The sequence below is a fragment of the Rousettus aegyptiacus genome, unplaced genomic scaffold (genome assembly GCF_014176215.1).
Source record: "Rousettus aegyptiacus isolate mRouAeg1 unplaced genomic scaffold, mRouAeg1.p scaffold_m13_p_17, whole genome shotgun sequence".
In the NCBI taxonomy this organism is placed as follows: Eukaryota; Metazoa; Chordata; class Mammalia; order Chiroptera; family Pteropodidae; genus Rousettus; species Rousettus aegyptiacus.
In genome coordinates, this window is record NW_023416292.1 from 24,690,804 (window position 1) to 24,708,787 (window position 17,984).

General features: G+C 53.2%; 2 protein-coding genes across 3 annotated transcripts; both read left to right on the forward strand.

Moving 5' to 3' along the window:
• Nucleotides 1-31: 31 nt before the first annotated feature.
• On the forward strand, nt 32-12,536 carry CCT3 (chaperonin containing TCP1 subunit 3). The gene is made up of 14 exons (XM_036234810.1): nt 32-187; nt 2,093-2,154; nt 2,839-2,889; nt 2,978-3,040; nt 3,774-3,870; nt 6,153-6,270; nt 7,630-7,816; nt 8,486-8,635; nt 9,372-9,504; nt 9,689-9,770; nt 10,578-10,758; nt 11,281-11,526; nt 11,777-11,908; nt 12,220-12,536. Exons 1-14 carry the CDS (start codon nt 157-159, stop codon nt 12,322-12,324), a joined length of 1,638 nt encoding a protein of 545 aa, XP_036090703.1. The 5' UTR covers nt 32-156; the 3' UTR covers nt 12,325-12,536.
• Nucleotides 12,537-14,580: 2,044 nt separating this feature from the next.
• LOC107521498 (glycosylated lysosomal membrane protein) lies at nt 14,581-17,437 on the forward strand. 2 transcript variants are annotated; one of them, XM_016166245.2, is made up of 6 exons: nt 14,581-14,736; nt 15,157-15,414; nt 15,600-15,800; nt 15,914-16,132; nt 16,577-16,833; nt 16,940-17,437. In XM_016166245.2, the coding sequence occupies exons 1-6, from the start codon at nt 14,620-14,622 to the stop codon at nt 17,103-17,105; spliced, it is 1,218 nt and encodes a 405-aa protein (XP_016021731.2). In that variant the 5' UTR covers nt 14,581-14,619; the 3' UTR covers nt 17,106-17,437. The 2 variants fall into 2 exon arrangements, with proteins under 2 accessions (XP_016021731.2, XP_016021732.2); XM_016166246.2 differs by lacking the exon at nt 16,577-16,833.
• The last annotated feature ends 547 nt before the right edge of the window (nt 17,438-17,984 follow it).

The following is a 17,984-nucleotide window of genomic DNA, read 5'->3' on the forward strand; positions in this document are numbered from 1 at the left end:
CGAGCTGGGTGCGCTGATTGGCGGCGGCCCGGAAGGTAGCGGGTTAAGGTGTAAACCCTGAGGAGGCAGCGTTTTCTGGTCTTCTCTCAGATTCTCTCTCCAGAAGCTTCTGCCGGTTACCCCAGTTTTGGGAGCCGGGCTCTGCATCGCGCCGCCATGATGGGCCACCGTCCCGTCCTCGTGCTCAGTGAGTTGCGGGGAAGCGGGGGAGGGATGCCTTTTCGGCCCCCACGGTCCACGCTCCCCAGGGCTGCCCCAGCCCAGCCCCGCCGCGGCCCGGCCGCTGAGCCTTGCAGCCATTCTCCTTCCAGGAGCCGCTGCTCCGCTTTCCTGTCGTCCCTCACCCCGGTCCCTGTCTTCCCAGCGCAAACGGGCCGCGTCGCCGAGTCCCCCGTCCCCGCGGCCGCTCGCCTCGGGCCGCTCCTTCCCGCCCGGCCTCCCGTTCTTCGCCGTCCCCCGCCCCCTTCCTGGCGTGATGCTCAGCGTGTAGGCCAAGGAACCCCGGCTTTTTCGCTTGGCCTGACTTTATAACCTCGGTCCCTCCCTTGGTGGCTCGTGTGGCCTCGGTCAAACCGCTCAAGATCGCGTCCGAGTCATTGGGGCTAACGGCATTCCCCCGTGGAGCCCTGTGGGTCAGATGGCGAGAGGGTCTGGCAGGCCGCCTCAGTAACAGCCCCCCCGGATGTCCGCCGCGTTCCCGAGGTCGCTGCCTCCCCCGCTCGGCTGTCCTAGATGTGGTTGTTCCCACGCTGTCCCCCCGTCCTAATCTTTCCCGCTGACCAGCTCGAGTTTTCCCAGATCTCTTGACTGGTTCCCTTGACCCTTCGGGAAGGTCCCAAGTTTCTTTCTGAGTAATGAGTGCCACCTCCGTTACCCTCCCCTAGTGTGTTTCTCTTCTGCGTGGTACCTCGAAGCCACTGCAGGACCACCTCAGGTGCCCAGCCAGCCGCTGGCCCTCCCTACCGTCTTCTGTGTACAGGATGCCACTCAGAAATTTAATCCATGTTCTCCTGGGAAATGACTGTTCTCCGAAAAAAAGTTCAGGAAAAGTGTTCTTTCTGATGAATCCATCGGAAAGGTTCACACGGGATTTTGCTTACCTCTGCCTGAAGCGGGAACCTAAATCGTGAGAGGTGTAAATGTGTAGGTTTGACGGGACCGGATCGAACATTTTACAGATTTAAACTGCAGGGAACGTATGATTTGGAGAAGAAGGAGAGGAGCCTGCGCCGGTTTGGTTCTACGCCACTGGCTTGTCTCCATCGAGAAGGCCCTGGGCGAGCGGGCATTGTGCAGCCCGTTTCGGGTCTGCATTACTCCCTGGCCTCAGTGGCAGTAACCAGTTGGGCTCCCCTAATAAAGCACGTACACAGTTCTTACTGATGGCGAATGAGTTACCGAGGCGTTCTTACATCCAAGCATGGAGTGACTGTGTCGCAAACCGGGACACTTTCGAAGAGTGTGTTCTCATCCCACAGCACGCTGTGGAGGCGCCGTCAGTCATTATGCTGAGACTTCACGAGTATGATTCTCCCCATCCAAGTAGGAAAATATGAACCCCCCACACTCCCCTTTTACAGAAAGCAGTGATCGATGGTTTTTTAGGGCCACCAGCCCTTTGAGAATTGTAGCTGCAGATCCTCTTCGCAGACACAAATACAGTGTCTCCCGTTTTCCCACGCAGCCTCAGGGCTTCACTTTCCGCTGAGGCCCATTCAGGAATCTCAGGCTGTGCGTCCTGGCCATAAGTACATGAGTGTTTGGTCAGAGGGAACGTGACAACCATGATTCCAAAACCGAAGCATCATGGGTTCCTTAGTATACCAGGAAATACGTAGTCATAAGTAATGCTAACTTTATAACATTTTTTTTTTTGTTATTCCACATGGAAAAGTATAGTAGTTATGCAGTTTTAACACTTTTTTTTTTTTTGAGGTATAGTTATACAGTAAGATGCAGATATTTAAAGTGTACAATTTGATAAGTTTTGATCCACATACACACAAAGCCTGTGTGTTCGTTTTTATTTTCAAAGATTGGGGGACAAATAGCTTATATACAATCCTGAGCTGTTGTCTTTTGTCTGTTTTAGGCCAGAACACAAAGCGTGAATCTGGAAGAAAAGTTCAGTCGGGAAACATCAATGCCGCCAAGGTAGCATGTCTTTGGAGTTGTGTGAAATGTGGTGGTTTTCCTCCGGCCTCCCCCGTGCTTCTGCGTCTGTTGCAGTTAGGCTGAGGGAGAGTTGACCTCCCTTCTCTCAGGTGGTTCTGAGGAGAAGGGAGCCCTCCCTCCATGAGTTAGGCCGGGTAGCCCTCTCCCATTGGCTTGTGCATAATTCCTGTGTATTGTTTTATAAGGTCTATTTGTGTTTGTCTGCTAGACGGGGTTGCTTGGGGGGAAGGACATTTTTATTATTAATTCCCTTTTGCATTCCTAGTCCCCACTGTAGGTCTCAGAGAGGTATTCAGTATCTTTTGAATGAAATAGCCCTAGATCTGATTTAGCATGGTGTGGAGGCCACTATTGTGGAAAGAAACACTAAGACATGGACTTCCATTTTTCCGAACTGCTGGGAAATTAAAGCTCCGGAAGGCATTTCTCCTTTTTTCTTGAGAAAAGTCATTTCTTTGTATGTCTACCCTGAAGGCATTCCCGGAGGGAGAAGACAACAGAATCCAGCCACGTGGCGTACAGCACCCAAAGTGCTTGCCAACCCTGCTTTATAGGCGGTGTTGCTAAAACACTGGCTCTGTGGGTTACTCGTGTCCCTTTGCCTGAGACACGCTCACACCACCCCCTGATCCGTGCTTACGTGTTTTACATTTCTTCCTGTAGACTATTGCAGATATCATCCGAACGTGTTTGGGACCCAAGTCCATGATGAAGGTAGGCTGATCTCTTATTGAAACTTTCGACCACAGATTCTTCCTCTCTTATCCGGAACACTTAAATACAACTTTTGCTTTTGTCCTAGATGCTTTTGGACCCGATGGGAGGCATCGTGATGACCAATGATGGCAATGCCATTCTTCGAGAGGTATGACTTCATTGCGCTCTGACAGTCCTCTGAGGGACCCGTGACAATACCCGTAGATGCTGACTTGTTTCTTAGGGCTGCTGGAACAAGCTACCACAAGCCGGGTGGCTTTAGGCAACAGAAATGCATCCTCTCATAGACTGGAGGCTAGAGAACTGACATCGGGTGTCGGCAGAGCCACGCTCCTTCTGAAGGCTCTCAGAAAGAATCCTTTGCCTCTTCCAGCTTGACAGTTGGCCATATCCTTGGCATTACCTAGCTTGCCAACTCCGTCTCCTTCCCAGTTGTCTTGTGGCTCTCTCCTGTGTCTCTCTCGTAAGGACTCCAGTGGTTGGATTTAGGGCCTACGCTAATACTCTGTTTGGTCTCATCTTAACTTGATCACGGCTGCAACGATCCTGTTTCCAAATTCGGTCACGTTTATAGTTTCCAGAGGGTAGGGCTTCACCATGTTCTTTTGGAGGACCCAAGTCAACCAAAACAATCGTGCTCCCAGTACATAAACTAAAAGATACCATTCTGGTCTCAGAAAACGTTCATAGTTCACTTGGCATAATACATGTTCCCTGAAAAGAAAGGGACTTTGAAAGGTGCTTTACTTAGATATTTTGGGGACCACTTTTAAAACGAAGGGGGAATAAATGTGGAAGCAAGAAGTGTGAGGGCCAAGCAGATGGGTTAAGAGGTCTAAGAGTACTGTTGATTCTAGTGGCAAGCAACATTTTCTTTTCAGATTCAAGTCCAGCATCCAGCAGCCAAGTCCATGATCGAAATTAGCCGGACACAGGATGAAGAGGTTGGAGATGGGACCACATCAGTGATTATTCTTGGTAAGAGAGTCGAAAGTTCATAAGTAAAATTGAATCAAAACGTGGAGATTTTTGCCAGAAATAATGTCTGTGTCGTATTTTAAAAAGGAAATTGTTACCTTTCCACTGATTACACATTTTAAATAACTTGTCGCTAATTATGTATTCTCTACAATTGAGTATACAATTGAGTATTTATCAATAGCATGTGATGAGCTGTGTAAATCTGCTTCAATATAATAGTCAAGTCTTGTTAATAGCAGTAAATTAAATTCCGTAAAGTCACCACAAACTGAATTAGCAAATACTAAACTATCACTCCCAGAGGAATCACAGGGTGAAGTTCTCACGGGCCTTTAGGTCACACCCCTCAACTGATAGATACATACCTTAATTTATGTGTTTTTTGTTTCGTTTTAAAGACACTTTATCTGGTAATAATGTTGATTCATTAACATCGAACTTAGATCCAGTAGCACCGTAACTCGTGCCTGCCAAAGTTTATCCAATACGTTTTCTTTATAAGGTACATCATAGCCGCCTTCTATTTGGGAAAACTAGACAGCACTTTAGCACTATACCTGGGGCCATTTTAAGCAGTGAAATCACCAGTAAAATGTACAAAAGTGTGAAAAACGTGGCACTAAATATAACGTATACTGAATGTGAAGGACACCTGTGTACACTGAGAGCTAGTACGAGGCAGAGAGCTGTCTTGCTCAGCCACACCTGGGCACGTGCTCATTGCGCGACTCAAGTTTTTGTCTCTGCCTGCATCTAAGTGACCGTGAAGGTGCTGCCAGTATCTATTAGGGGTTAGAAATAAATTTTAGTGAGTAATCAAATTGACAAATACAGAATCTTGAGAATGAGTCACAAGTGCACAAGCTTTAGGGCTAATCTTCCCACTTCCTGTAGGATCATAAAGGAGCACTTCTGAAAACTTGGCATGTTTTATTTGTTGTATAAATTTCAAGTTGGTGAAATTTTTATAATGGAAGCATTCATTTTTCTAAATCTGGTTGCAATAACGATGTTAGGAAATGAGAAAACGGTATTTTAGGGATACCAATTTATAGTGTTGATCTAGATGCTTAAAAAATAGTTTTCACAACAAAATTATTATATGAGCTTTTTAAAAAGTGACATTTTAAGTTATTTCCGGAATATCTTTGTACTGCATTTTGAGAATGGTGAGTTGGGTGGGAAATTTGCTTGAGTCGCCACTAAATAATCACATCTTTAGATTCAAGTCTTTTGAGGACTGCAAATTTCACATGGCCAGTTCTGTACTTTAAAGAAAAACTTGGAGAATGAGAGAGGGAAGAAGGATTTCATATGCTTTCTCACTTTTGGTGGAAGATGAACTTTCGATATCAGACAAATTAATAGCTGATAATTTTAGTTGAGTCTCCTGGAGATATTAGATGGGTTAAGTATCCATGAGTCCAGCTGTCTCAGATACAGGTTGAATTAAAAAAAAAAAAAAAGGATAAATACACCATCACTAAAGACATCTTTTTTCTATGCTACTACTCTGACTTGTTTGATGAGGCTTACCCTTTCTAAGTCACCTTGTTCAAGCATCTTTTTGTTTGGTTATTTTTCTTCAGTATACATGATGGTCATTTAGGAATGGGTATAAAGTACTTAATTCAAACATTTAGGCACATGTCAAAGGGTATACATGTACACTTTGCACATTTGTGTAAGTTTTAAAAATTAGTGCCTATGGGCAGGTAGCATAAGCAATTTGTGCAAAGGCTTTTTTCTCAAACTATTTTTGGAAACAAACTTGCGTGTGTGCGTCTATATATGTATTATTTTGTGTGTGTGTTAACTACAAAGTAAAGACATTTTAAAAGCAGGGGACATTTTACCATTCACGCAGAAGGTACGTTTTGTACACTTTGTCCGTATTCCAGGTGTGAGGCTGTGTGTGTGTGTTTCTAGTGCCATCAGTTTAAATCCAAGATCTTAAGATGATAACCTAACTTTCTGTTATGTTTTTCTATTTTGAGTCTTTGAACCACTACTAACAAATATGTAGTTAGAAAGATCAAGAGAATAGGTAACTCCCAGGATCAGTCTTGGATCATTTAAAATATACATGGGGAGGATACTTGCTTTATGAATTGGCTTGTACAAATTGTAAAAATTGGAATAGTATTAACAGCCAAGTGGCTTGGCTTTGGGGAAATTTTATTTTAGGAAGAAAGATAGGGTACCTTTAGGAGCATGACGAAGCTGCCTTGATATCAGGTACTTTTTTAAACATTGCGGCATTTGTATCTTTTTTTTAGCGGGGGAGATGCTGTCTGTGGCCGAGCACTTCCTGGAGCAGCAGATGCACCCAACGGTGGTGATCAGTGCTTACCGAAAGGCGTTGGATGACATGATCAGCACCCTTAAGAAAATCAGGTAGCGGGGACAGGGCGCGTTGGCATCCAGCATGGGTGGCTGGGAGACTGATCTGTTCTGAGCCGGTGAAGGGAGGCCAGGCGCGTCACACACACCGCGGTTTGTACCTGTGTCGTTTTGTGAGAGGAAGAAATGGGACGGCAAGATAAAGAGAAGGGTGAGGGAAGTAGACGTGTTAGACAGTGACAGCGGGTGCAAAGCAGACGAAAGGAGCCGGGTTTAGTTACCCACGGCATAGTTTGGTCACGTGCTCTCTTCCGATTCCCATGCCCGGCGCCACCGTGGGGAGTGCGTAAACTGGCCTTCCGTGAGCTTAGATCCCAGTGGGGAAAGTTAGGGATTTAAGTCACTAATTACTCAGGACTCAAAACATCCTACCACTATGTACAAGTATAACTAGTTCAGTTATAAAGCACTGTGGAGAGTGGTTGCCAGTAGTTTCCCATTAAAACCAAAAAGGTGGGGACTAAAAATGCTCTTTGAAGCCACTGAAGCAGTAACTGAAGAACTTGACATCAGTCTCTATCTGCTGGGTGCTAATAGGGCGATGAAAAGGATATAAAAACGCACGCCTCCCGCCTTCAGGGACTGTTAGTTAAGTGATGACATAATGACAAATGCAGCGTTTTCTGTTTTCTGTTTTTTTCGACTTAAAATTTATCTAGAAAGTCAAACCTATCATGTTCTACCTTGTATGGTTGGATCATTGGATACGTAGGTACCTAGTTATTTGCTGAGCTTTGTCTTGTACTATGTGCTGTTAATGAGTTATGGTAATGTCTTTATCTAGCACTCTTAGGGAACGAGATGTTTGAGTTAAATGATTTTTATGATACAAGCTCTGTAAGAATGTAGAGACACCAAAAGGACTTAGTGTGGAGGTGAATTGAGAAAAAGCTCTTTGTATCAAGTTACAGCTGCATGCATATCTCAGGTCATGCTTTTGGAGCTATTGCTTCTTTCCTAAAATGCATAATTCAGCAACATTTAATGATGGCATGTTATGTGCTGTACACTGGTACGAAAGGGAGTTCAGTATGCGAAAATTTGGACAAATGGTTTCCAGAAACTTACGGTTACTTTTTATGTTTCCAAGTAGTCTCACCTTGCACAAGTGTGCACTTTCGCTAGGGGAGACTAACACAGAAAAACAGGAAATGCCACGTGCTGCACTGTGCAGTAATTAAGCTAGAGTAGGAGGATCAGGTGTGCCGATGGGCAGTGCAGACCGGTGCTGGTTATTAAAAAGAAGTCTTAGAATTCGTTAGGGGTAAGGGTTGAGACCAAAGGTGTGTCAGCCCAGGTTGTAACCAGGATCCCTGCTGAGCACAGCATGTTTCCCCTTCCTGTCTGCCTCAGCACCCCCGTCGACACCAGCAACCGCGATGTGATGCTGAGCGTCATCAACAGCTCCATCACTACCAAAGCCATCAGTCGGTGGGCTGCTTTGGCCTGCAGCATTGCCCTGGACGCTGTCAAGACTGTGCAGTTTGAGGAGAACGGCCGGAAGGAGATTGACATCAAGAAGTATGCCAGGGTGGAGAAGGTAAACTCTTCCAGCCAGTGCTTTGGGGACAAATTGCTTCCTAGCATGAACCATCCCACTTGTGGAGGGAATAGGTTTAAATCAGAGCAAGATATCTTTATAGTTAGAACTAGGAAGAGGAAGAGTATTTGCTGCCTGGAAAACAGAAGCTTGAAAAGGGAGGTATTCCTGACATAGTTCTGTTACCTTCACTGCTGCCCCTACACAAGGCTCACGGGCCAGGAAGGGCTTCCTGGTGTCTCCGTGGTGGTGCGTTTGTATGCGCATCAGCCTGTTTGGGCGGCACGCTGAGCAACCCCCTTAGCTTTCTCCATCCCTACCAAGATTTTACAGGTAGCATTAAGAGCTTGTGGCCAGTAGATGGAGCCCCAATCCTAAAATTCTCTGGGACTCTAGGAAGTAGAAGAGATCTGAGCCCCTTTATTAAATCGTTGTCAATTGAACTTTTGTGAGTCTCAGCTGACCTTCACATGAGGTATCAAGATCCAAGATTGGTGTGCTTCCTAGAAGGAAAAAAATGTGATTGCAACAGTATTTGCTTTTGAGGTTTATGAAAGAAAGATAACTCTAGCGACCTGAAATAGTGGTCCTTTGGGAAAGATGAATGTCTGAGAGGAGCTGAGATATGGTCTCCTCCTGTCCCTGGCCTAATGGGGATCTTCTGTGCAGATACCAGGGGGCATCATCGAGGAGTCGTGTGTTTTACGTGGGGTCATGATCAACAAGGACGTGACCCACCCACGGATGCGGCGCCACATCAAGAACCCTCGCATAGTGCTGCTGGATACCTCTCTCGAGTACAAGAAGGGAGAGAGCCAGGTAAGGTTCCTGGCCCCACACCTGAAGGTCAGCGTAGGAGTCTGGCTGCCCATGCGTCCAAGGGGAGTAAAAAGGTGTGTTTATCACACGCCTGCTCCATATCAGCCACTGACCTGCACATGTAACCTGATTCTTACAACAGCCCTGTAAAGCGGTTGGCATTGGCCTCCGTTTCACGGGTGCAGGCTCTCAAGCTCAGAGAAGCGAGGTTAATTGCTTGAGGAACACAGCTGGTCTCAGCCACGTCAGGAGTTGAGCCCAGCTCTGCGGCTTCAATTCCTGCTACCGTGCCCTTTCCTGACGCGTCAGCAGAACGTAGAGGAGGAGGTCATTTAGGTTCGAAGTGCTAGAAGAGTTTTCGGAGGGCAGGAGGCTCACCATGTGCCGGCAGCCTTGGATGAGACACAGTGATTAGAGATCATCTCACAAGGATGGGCAGCGGAGCCAGTGTGCGGGTGGGAGGGGTCAGAGCCTGCGCCACTGCGCCCACTGACAGGGTGGAGACCTTTGCCATACCCTCCACTAACTGCCTTGTGACCCGAATCCCATTGTTTATAAGTGAAGGCGGTAAACCAGGTGATTGCTGGAGCCCAGCGGCCTGTAGGGGTGGGGTCGTGGCTTTAGCGGACTCCCTGGGACATGAGTGGGCGGGGGGCGGGAGTATTGCCATTGGGACGACCCCGAAGGGTGTCACTAGTCCAAGGTTTTTCAGTTGGGGTGCCTTTTCTTCACGCAGACTGACATTGAGATCACACGAGAGGAAGACTTCACCCGAATTCTCCAGATGGAGGAAGAGTACATCCAGCAGCTCTGTGAGGACATCATCCGTCTGAAGCCCGACGTGGTCATCACAGAAAAGGGCATCTCAGGTGGGACTCGCTCGCGTTTCCAGCCCACTCTCGAGGTAGAAGACGGGGCGGGGTTCCCTCATGTTGCCACGGACCAGATGGAGTAAACGTGACGGTTGGGCTGCATTGAGGACTTTGGATAAAACCAGTTCGGAACTCAGGAGTTCTGGTTTTGAGCCCGACACTTCTGCTCTTGGGTTTGCAGATTTAGCTCAGCACTACCTCATGCGGGCCAATATCACAGCCATCCGCAGAGTCCGGAAGACAGACAATAATCGCATTGCTAGGTGAGTGGGCCAGGTAAAAAGACTCTTCCTTCTTGTGTGTTTCCACTTTGTCTCTTCGTGATGCAGTCAGCGCTGACTGAAAAGGTGACGATACAGGATACAGGCAGCCAGATCAGTTGCAGGTGGAGACGGCCAGGCTTCGCTCTCCGCCATCCCCAGAAGGCCTTATCTAGTCCAACAATCATCTGCCGTGTGAGCCTCTTGTGTAGTGCCCCTGGCCGGTGGTGACCAGCTTACACTCAGAACCCTGGGGCCACTTCCTTGGTAGGGAAGTGTTTTAAGTAGTGCAGAACATGGCAGAACCATCAGTTTTCTCGATTTGGCTCCTCAGCTGCTGTGAATGCAGTGTTAGCTTCCATTTGTGACTTTTGCACTGGCACTGTGTGCAGGTTCCAGTCGTTTTAAATGCAAATTTACGAAAAAGGTAAGTCCACGCCAACATCGTGTACTGTATCATAGGTCCAAATTGTGTCTTCTGCTTTTTCTATCTAGAATGAGCCATCGTGTGGTATGTACACATCAGATTCACATAAGGACTCATTTGTCCAAATTCTAGGATCCACAAATCATACTCTGAATCGTACTGTATCTGGTTATAGCAGTTGCCTTAGGTGTATGAACACTTCTACTTACAAAGCCACATTAAAGAAATTTCACGTGAAAATCTATTTCACTTGGCAGCTGAGACTTCTTGAGTTATGTAGCAAGGTCTCTAGGACCGCCCGTTCGCCCTGTCCCCAGCCACAGACCCCGGGGACTAGAGACGAGTAAAAGCATCTGAACTCAACAGGCTCCTCCTTTCACTAGAGCCTGTGGGGCCCGGATAGTCAGCCGCCCAGAGGAGCTGAGAGAGGACGACGTTGGGACGGGAGCGGGCCTGTTGGAAATCAAGAAAATTGGAGATGAGTACTTCACGTTCATCACGGAGTGCAAAGACCCCAAGGCATGCACCATTCTGCTCCGGGGCGCCAGCAAGGAGATTCTCTCAGTGAGTCAGCTGCAGCGTGCGACCGGCTGAGCCGGCTGCTCTGTTTCTCGAGTTCCCCGGGGGCCCGGAAGTCACCCTGCTGCCCGCATGCGCATGTTTCCGTGTGCAGCGTGCAGCGACAGGTCTCTCCCACCTGCCTTCAGGCGTGTTCACACCTGGACAGCAGGTCCCCAGAGCTTTCTCATCTCGTAAAACCGAGACACTCTGTCCACTGAACGGTGGCCCGTGGTTGCCTAGCCCCTGGCAACAGCCGCTTTTCTTGTTTTTTAAGTCAAAATTATCTTTTTCCTCAGTGAGTTGAGTAGTTTACCACGGGCACATAAGCTAACTTCACAGAGAGGCACTCCAACTTTCCACGTTGTGGTTGGCATGTTGGTCTACCTTGCCCGGTAACGATTCCAGGGACCTTTCTCAGCTGCCCTCCTTGTTGGTCCACTGAGCTTGGCAGTCGGGAAGGCCTTCGGGGCCTCTGACTTGTCCCTGAGTCATCAGCTTCGGCTTTGTCCTGTTTGCTTTCCCAAGGAGGTGGAACGCAACCTCCAGGACGCCATGCAGGTGTGCCGCAACGTGCTGCTGGACCCCCAGCTGGTGCCAGGGGGCGGGGCCTGCGAGATGGCCGTGGCCCACGCCCTGACGGAGAAGTCCAAGGCCATGACTGGTGTGGAGCAGTGGCCGTACAGGGCTGTCGCCCAGGCCCTGGAGGTCATCCCCCGTACCCTGATCCAGAACTGCGGGGCCAGCACCATCCGGCTGCTCACTTCCCTCCGGGTGAGTCCCCTCCCTGCCACCCCCTCCCGGCCCCGGGGCCCCTGGGCGGGGCACTGCCTGAGGGCATAGCTCACCTTTGTCCCCTTGGCACCTCTTCTAAGTTTTGACTCATTTGGTGGTGGTGTCATTTTTTCTTATCCTTTTCTTGCCATTCCAGTATTTTGGGTTTAGTTTTTCACCTAATTTTCCTGCCAGTGTACTTGTTCCTGGCGGTTCCCACTATAACTGCTCACGCTTATTCCACTTGCAGGCCAAGCACACCCAGGAGAACTGCGAGACCTGGGGTGTAAATGGCGAGACGGGGACTTTGGTGGACATGAAGGAACTGGGCATCTGGGAGCCCTTGGCCGTGAAGCTGCAAACATACAAGACCGCAGTGGAGGTGAGGCACCCAAAGACACCTGTGTTGATTCCCAGATACCCAGAAACCCGTGAGTGTGGTCCCATCTCGGGCAGCGGGTAAAGACGTCAGAGCACCCCCAAAGTCTCCCGAGGAATCCCCTCCCCCTCCCGTCTTTGCTGGTGTGAAGCAGGGGACTGCGCGGGCTGCACTCCTTGCTTAGGGGGAACTGCATTTGGCGTTCAGTCCTGCAAAGGCGGCGTTAGGACAGGACGGTGCCTGGGGGAGCTGGGCGGTGTCCGAGAGCAGGCGTCCTCCCCTCGTGCTGACCTGCGGCTCCGCTTCCCTCCCAGACTGCGGTGCTGCTGCTGCGGATTGACGACATCGTCTCGGGCCACAAGAAGAAGGGCGACGACCAGGGCCGGCAAGGCGGAGCCCCCGACGCTGGCCAGGAGTGAGCCCTGGGCAGGGCGACCTCGGCGCACAGAGCCAGCAGTCTGCCCCTTCCCGGAGTCGGGCTGCCAGGGACACTGGGTGTCTTTGTTCGGAAGGGGTCAGGTTGAGGGGCAGTCCCAGTCCCGGCTCAGTTTGCAGAAGGCACCGACACGTCATTCTCCATTGTAAGCTTTCCCTTTAGTTTGCTTCCGACGATTAAATCTAAGTCATTTGAGACCGTTGTTATGTGTTTTTCAACCTTAGGTTGCATCTCTGCCTCCAGGCGCACGGGAGGCAGAGCGCCTTCCTGGGGAGGGCGGAGATGGGAATGAGGTCACTGAGTATGTGTCTTTGCCTTCTCGAAGGGTGTTCTTCAGACTTCTCGAGAGACGCTGGCACTGCCAGGCTTAGAGCAGTGCTGCTTTGCATGCACCACACACAGCAGGAGGAACCTGTCCAAGCCAGGTGTCCCCACCTGTGGCCGTATGCAGAGCACCACCCAGTGCGAGCTGGGGCCCAGGCGTCTGTCCCAAAGCACGCAGGACGGGTTTTTCACCCTGTATCCTGTAGCTTTTACATCCTTCCTAGAGTAGCCCTCCCTGTGGGTGCCTCCATGTCTCCGCCTGTGACAGTCCCTCCGGGGCGTGAGGTCAGCGTGCGCTCCATAGTCGAGCTTCCAGAGCCTGACTTTGACATGGCCCCTTCCTGCCCGGCATGAGCCCCAGTCACTAATCAGATTCCACGAACGCAGTTTTGCCACGTCCTCGGCTTTGCTTGCTGTCCTTCCTGCCATTAAACTAGATTTCAGCCAAATTCTGTCATCCCCCACCCCCTTAAACCGGTATCTTTCGGGTGGTGGGAGGCTTGACTTGCTGACTACTCAAACCTCTATACTAAGCCAAGACTTGTTTTTATTACCACTCATTGGGTCCTGAGAGGATGCAAGTGCTACTTTTTACCTCTAGAAAAATGAGTTTCTGAGAAAACGTGAGTTCACCCTTAGAGTAGCCACTTGGGGAAAAAAATGGAATTGGATGTCTGCTTCATTCATTACATCAAAATTCATTCCGGGAAGCAGACTTAGGTAGAGAGAGAAACCTTAAGAGTACTAGAAGAAAACATTTTAAAAAAAATATTGGGGAAGGTATTGAATGGAACTTCTTTAAAATTTGCATGACAAAAGAAACGGGAGAAAGAATGTTGCGATGATAGTTAATTTCTCAAAAGAACATTTAGAACTTGGCAATCAAGAAGATGGGGCCTATCAAAAAATAGGCAAAGTGTATAAATAGCTCCAGAGAAGCAAAAATAAATTACTGCAAAACATGGAGAGATGCTTAACGCTCATTCACAGGGAAATGTAAACCACGTTTGGCAGACGCCACAAAGGCGCGGGGGAGGAGGCCCCCAAACCCGAGGCCTGAGCGACCACCGACGAGCCTCAGAGGGCCGCTTGGCCTGGTGGCTCCACTGCCGGGGAGCGTCTGTCATTCGGGTTTGGACACAGGCGTGAAGTGCGGCAGGGCCCGGGGTGCTCCTTCCAGCATGGTTTGTCGTGGTCAAGTGTCGAGGCTGCCTAGGTTCAGGGTGCATACGCCCCCGGGTCACCCCTGCAGCGAAGGACGTCGTGGTGCGAGCCCCGTGCACACCGTGGTGCCTGGGTGTTGTCGGGCAGGCGCGGTGCCGGCGTTGCCCACCGGGCCTGCGGGACCCGGGTGGACCCGGGTGGACCCAGGTTGTGCGGAGCGGGGCGAGACCTGTGGCGGCTTGGGAATTTCGCACCATGTGCGTTTGTCCGCCATGAAGATAACAGTAAGAGGAAGCGACAAGCCCAAGAACAACGCTCTTCCTTCCGCGGGACCCGAGCTCCTGGACGGAAAGCGCGGTGTGCTCTCGCGCCCTGTCTTCTGAGGTATCTTCTCATCTCTACCTGGGGGGTCAATAACAGACAAAAAGAACCTTCTAGAGTGTGTTATTCGCCCCCTGCCCCCGGATTCTCCTGCCAGTCATTTCACGGGGGTGCCATTTGGGTCTTGGATGCAGAATCCTGCCCACTGACAGGTGCTGGCTGTTCAGCGTGGCCGGTGGGGTCGTGGTCGCAGGGTGCCTGCGTATCTGCCTGGTCTGGGCTGGCCCCTCACCAGCCCAGTGGGCCGAGGACTTCTCACCTTTCCCATTTGGGCGTCACCAGAGCCTGAATCTGGGTTAAGGGAGGCGGCCTCTTTAAGGACTGGCGACGGCCCCGCCCTTTAAAGAGATCAGCTGAGCCTGCAAGTCACGTGACTTCCTTTTCTCTTCCTCTCTCCGTCCTGGGCTGCATGGGCAGCCGGGAGGGGCCCTGCTGGGGCTGGGGGTGCTGCGCCCCCGGCCCCGTGCTACTCCTGAGTCTCCTGTGGGCAGCCCCCTCCGCCCTGCTGGGGGAGGAGACCCGCCAGGTGAGCGGCCTGAGTGGCAGCAGTCTCAGGAAACGCCGCCCTGAGGGGTGGCTGGACTTGGGCCACCAAGGGCAGGGGAAAGGGGCCTGCACAGGGAAGACCTTCCACCGGGGCTGGGGACAGCCATGGGTCCCGGGACGGGGTTGTGCGTGCTGCCGGCGGTGCGGGTGTGGGGTCCCCTGCTGAGGTGCAGCCCCCGACGCTGCCCAGGCCGGGCCGGCTCGGCTCTCCCGGTCCGCTCTGTGGCCCAGGCTCTTCCCCCTCTCCACCGCACCCCCGCCTACACCAGGCTCTCTTAGCGCCCACGGGAGCTTATCTTATCTGGACCCCTGAGGTCCCACCCCATCCCAGCACCCCCCAAGTCCCTCGCCCCTCACCCGAACGTCCCCCTTGCCCTGTGTCTCCCCCGATCCGTTCCAGGTGTCTCTGGAGGTCGTCTCCGACTGGGGGGGCCCCCCCGAGAACCTGCTGCACATCCGGGCAGTGGGCACCAACTCCACGCTGCACTACGTGTGGGGCACCGTGGGGCCTCCAGCGGTGCTGCTGGTGGCCACCGACACTCCCCACAGCGTCCTGAGTGTCAACTGGAGCCTCCTGCTCTCCTCGGAGCCGTACGGGGGCCTGACGGTGCTCCCCAAGGACAGCATCCAGTTTTCTTCTGCCCTTGTCTTTACCAGGGTGAGGAGGCTGCAGGGGAGCCGAGGGGCAGAGGAGGGAGTCGTCGGATTAGAGGGAGGAGCTGCAGGCTGGGAGGTGAGGTAGAGTCAAGCGTGAGAACCTGGGGCTGGTGGCCGGTGGGGGGGGGGGCGGGGTCAGGGGCCGCTGGACCCTGCAAACCCAGGCCCGCCGCCCCTGCCCCGCAGCTGTTTGAGTTTGACGGCACCAACGCGTCGGACACGGCCGCGCAGCCCCCAGGAAGACCGTACCCGCCGTACTCGCTGGCCGAGTTCTCCTGGAGCAACGTCAGCGGCTCGGTGGACCCCGCCACCCTGAGTGCCACGTTTCAAGGCCACCCCACTGGTGACCCCACCGGGGCTTTTGCCAATGGCAGCCTGGCCTTCAGGGTAAGGGCGTGGGGAGTCAGAGGCTGGTGTGCGAGGGTGGGAGGTGGCGGTGGGGCGGCCTCCAGGCGCAAGCGGCCATCAGCTTCCGCGACCCCACGCCTCTTCCGTCCTAGGTGCAGGCCTTCCCTAGGTCCGGCCGGCCGGCCCAGCCCCCTCGCCTCCTGCACACGGCGGACACCTGCCAGCTGGAGGTGGCCCTGAGCGGGGCCTCTCCCCGGGGAAACCGCTCTCTGTTTGGGCTGGAGGTGGCCACGCTGGGCCCGGGCCCAGCCTGCCCCTCACTGCAGGGGCAGCACTCCATCGATGACGAGTACGCGCCCGCCGTCTTCCAGGTCAGACTTCCAGCAGACAGGCAGACGGGCAGGGGGTCGACGGGACCCTATCAGCCACACACGGTCAGCCGTCTGCCGCTTAGCCACACTTCATTCCGCTCCCTCAAGTGCTGGGCACCGTGCTGATGACTTAGGCCCGGGCTCTGCCCACTCAGTGGAGAAGACGGGAAGGCAGAGGCCACGTGCCACAGCGACAGCTGGGGGTGTGTGCAAGGGGCCGAGGGGCCCAGGGAGGGAGCTGGGCGTGGCCTCACAGTGTCAGGGCTCATCCAGTCCGACTCCCCTCTCTACCAAGGAAAGACTGAGGTCCCGTGCAAACAGGGAGCAGGCCTGGGACTCAGGACAACCAGCGGCAGGCAGAGGGAGCCTGGGGAAGGGCGGGGCTCCATGGGGGCGGGCCTGGGCGGGCCCTCCTCACCCTGCCTCGCCTGCCTCTCTCCCCAGTTGGACCAGCTGCTGTGGGGCTCCCTCCCATCAGGCTTCGTGCAGTGGCGACCGGTGGCTTTCTCCCAGAAGCAGGGGGGCCGAGAGTCAGCTCTGCCCTGCCGAGCATCCCCGCCTTACCCCACCTTGGCGTACCTTCTCTCCCAGTCGCCCATTGTCCGTGCCTTCTTCGGGTCCCAGAACAACTTCTGTGCCTTCAATCTGACATTTGGGACTCCCACAGGCCCTGGCTACTGGGACCAACACTACCTCAGCTGGTGAGGCAGGGCCGGGGCTGAGGTTCGGAGGGGCGGGGGCGGGAGGGCTGGGCCTCGGCCTTGCCTCCCAAGCCTGCTGACCTCTTTCTCACTCTGCTTGCTCTAGGTCGGCGCTCCTGGGTGTGGGAGCGCCTCCAGTGGATGCCTTGTCCCCACTGGTCCTAGGCATCATGGTGGTGGCCCTGGGTGCTCCGGCCCTCCTGCTGCTGGCAGGGGGCCTGTTTCTGCTGCTGGGCCCCAAGGGGTACTCAGAATATCAGCGCATCAACTGAGGCCTGCTCTTGAGAGGGAAGGACATTACTACACCTGCCTTGCTGGGCCTCGGACCTCTGCGAGTCTGAGCATCTGTGTTCCTGGACAGCTACTGCCTTCTCGGTTTTTTGCAGAGCCTTGGGGAGCAGCCTCAAGTCCTGGGGGCCACCGGGTGCGGCTTCCTTCCTACTCCGGACGAGGACGGGGAACAGGGCTGTTGCTGGTGGGAGGGTGCGTGGACCTGCCTCCATGCTCCCTCGGGCCCCGTGTCCACCACGCGCGGGCCGGAACGCAGGGCCCTCTAACTGGCCGGCTGCCTCGGGCCACGAAATAGACGTGTCTTTCCACGGCACTCGTGTCTGTGTGTGTGTGCTGTTGGGGTGATCGCAGGGAGGTGGACGGCGGGTCTCTGGGCGGACCCCGTTTCCTCACCAGCACCCAGGCTCCCGCTGGCCGCTACATCACGGGGAGCAGGGAGGTTTCCAGTGCGGTACGAACGAGGAAGGGACGCTCAAGATGGGGGTGCAAACATGAAGAGGGAGCCAAGGGAGACCGGGGGAGTCATTTATCGTCACACCCACATTCACACGGGGTCAACCCCAGCCGCTGTGCCTCCTGGCCACCACACGCGCGGACGCACACACCCCCTCCCTTCCCCTCCGCTCCCCTCACAGGCTGGAGGTGCGGGGCAGCGGCCGTGGCAGTGGGGCAGCTGTGATTGTCTTGTCCGGGCCAAAGGGCCTGTGAGGGCCAAAGGTGCCGGCCAGAACCAGGCCAGGAAGGTTCCACCCGCGTGGGCATCCTACGGGATCTTCTGGCCCGACCATCTTCAGGCTCGAGCAGTGAGCGGCCCCTGCCCAGACAACCGGCACGGAAAGGGTCACTTTGGGCTGCAGCTC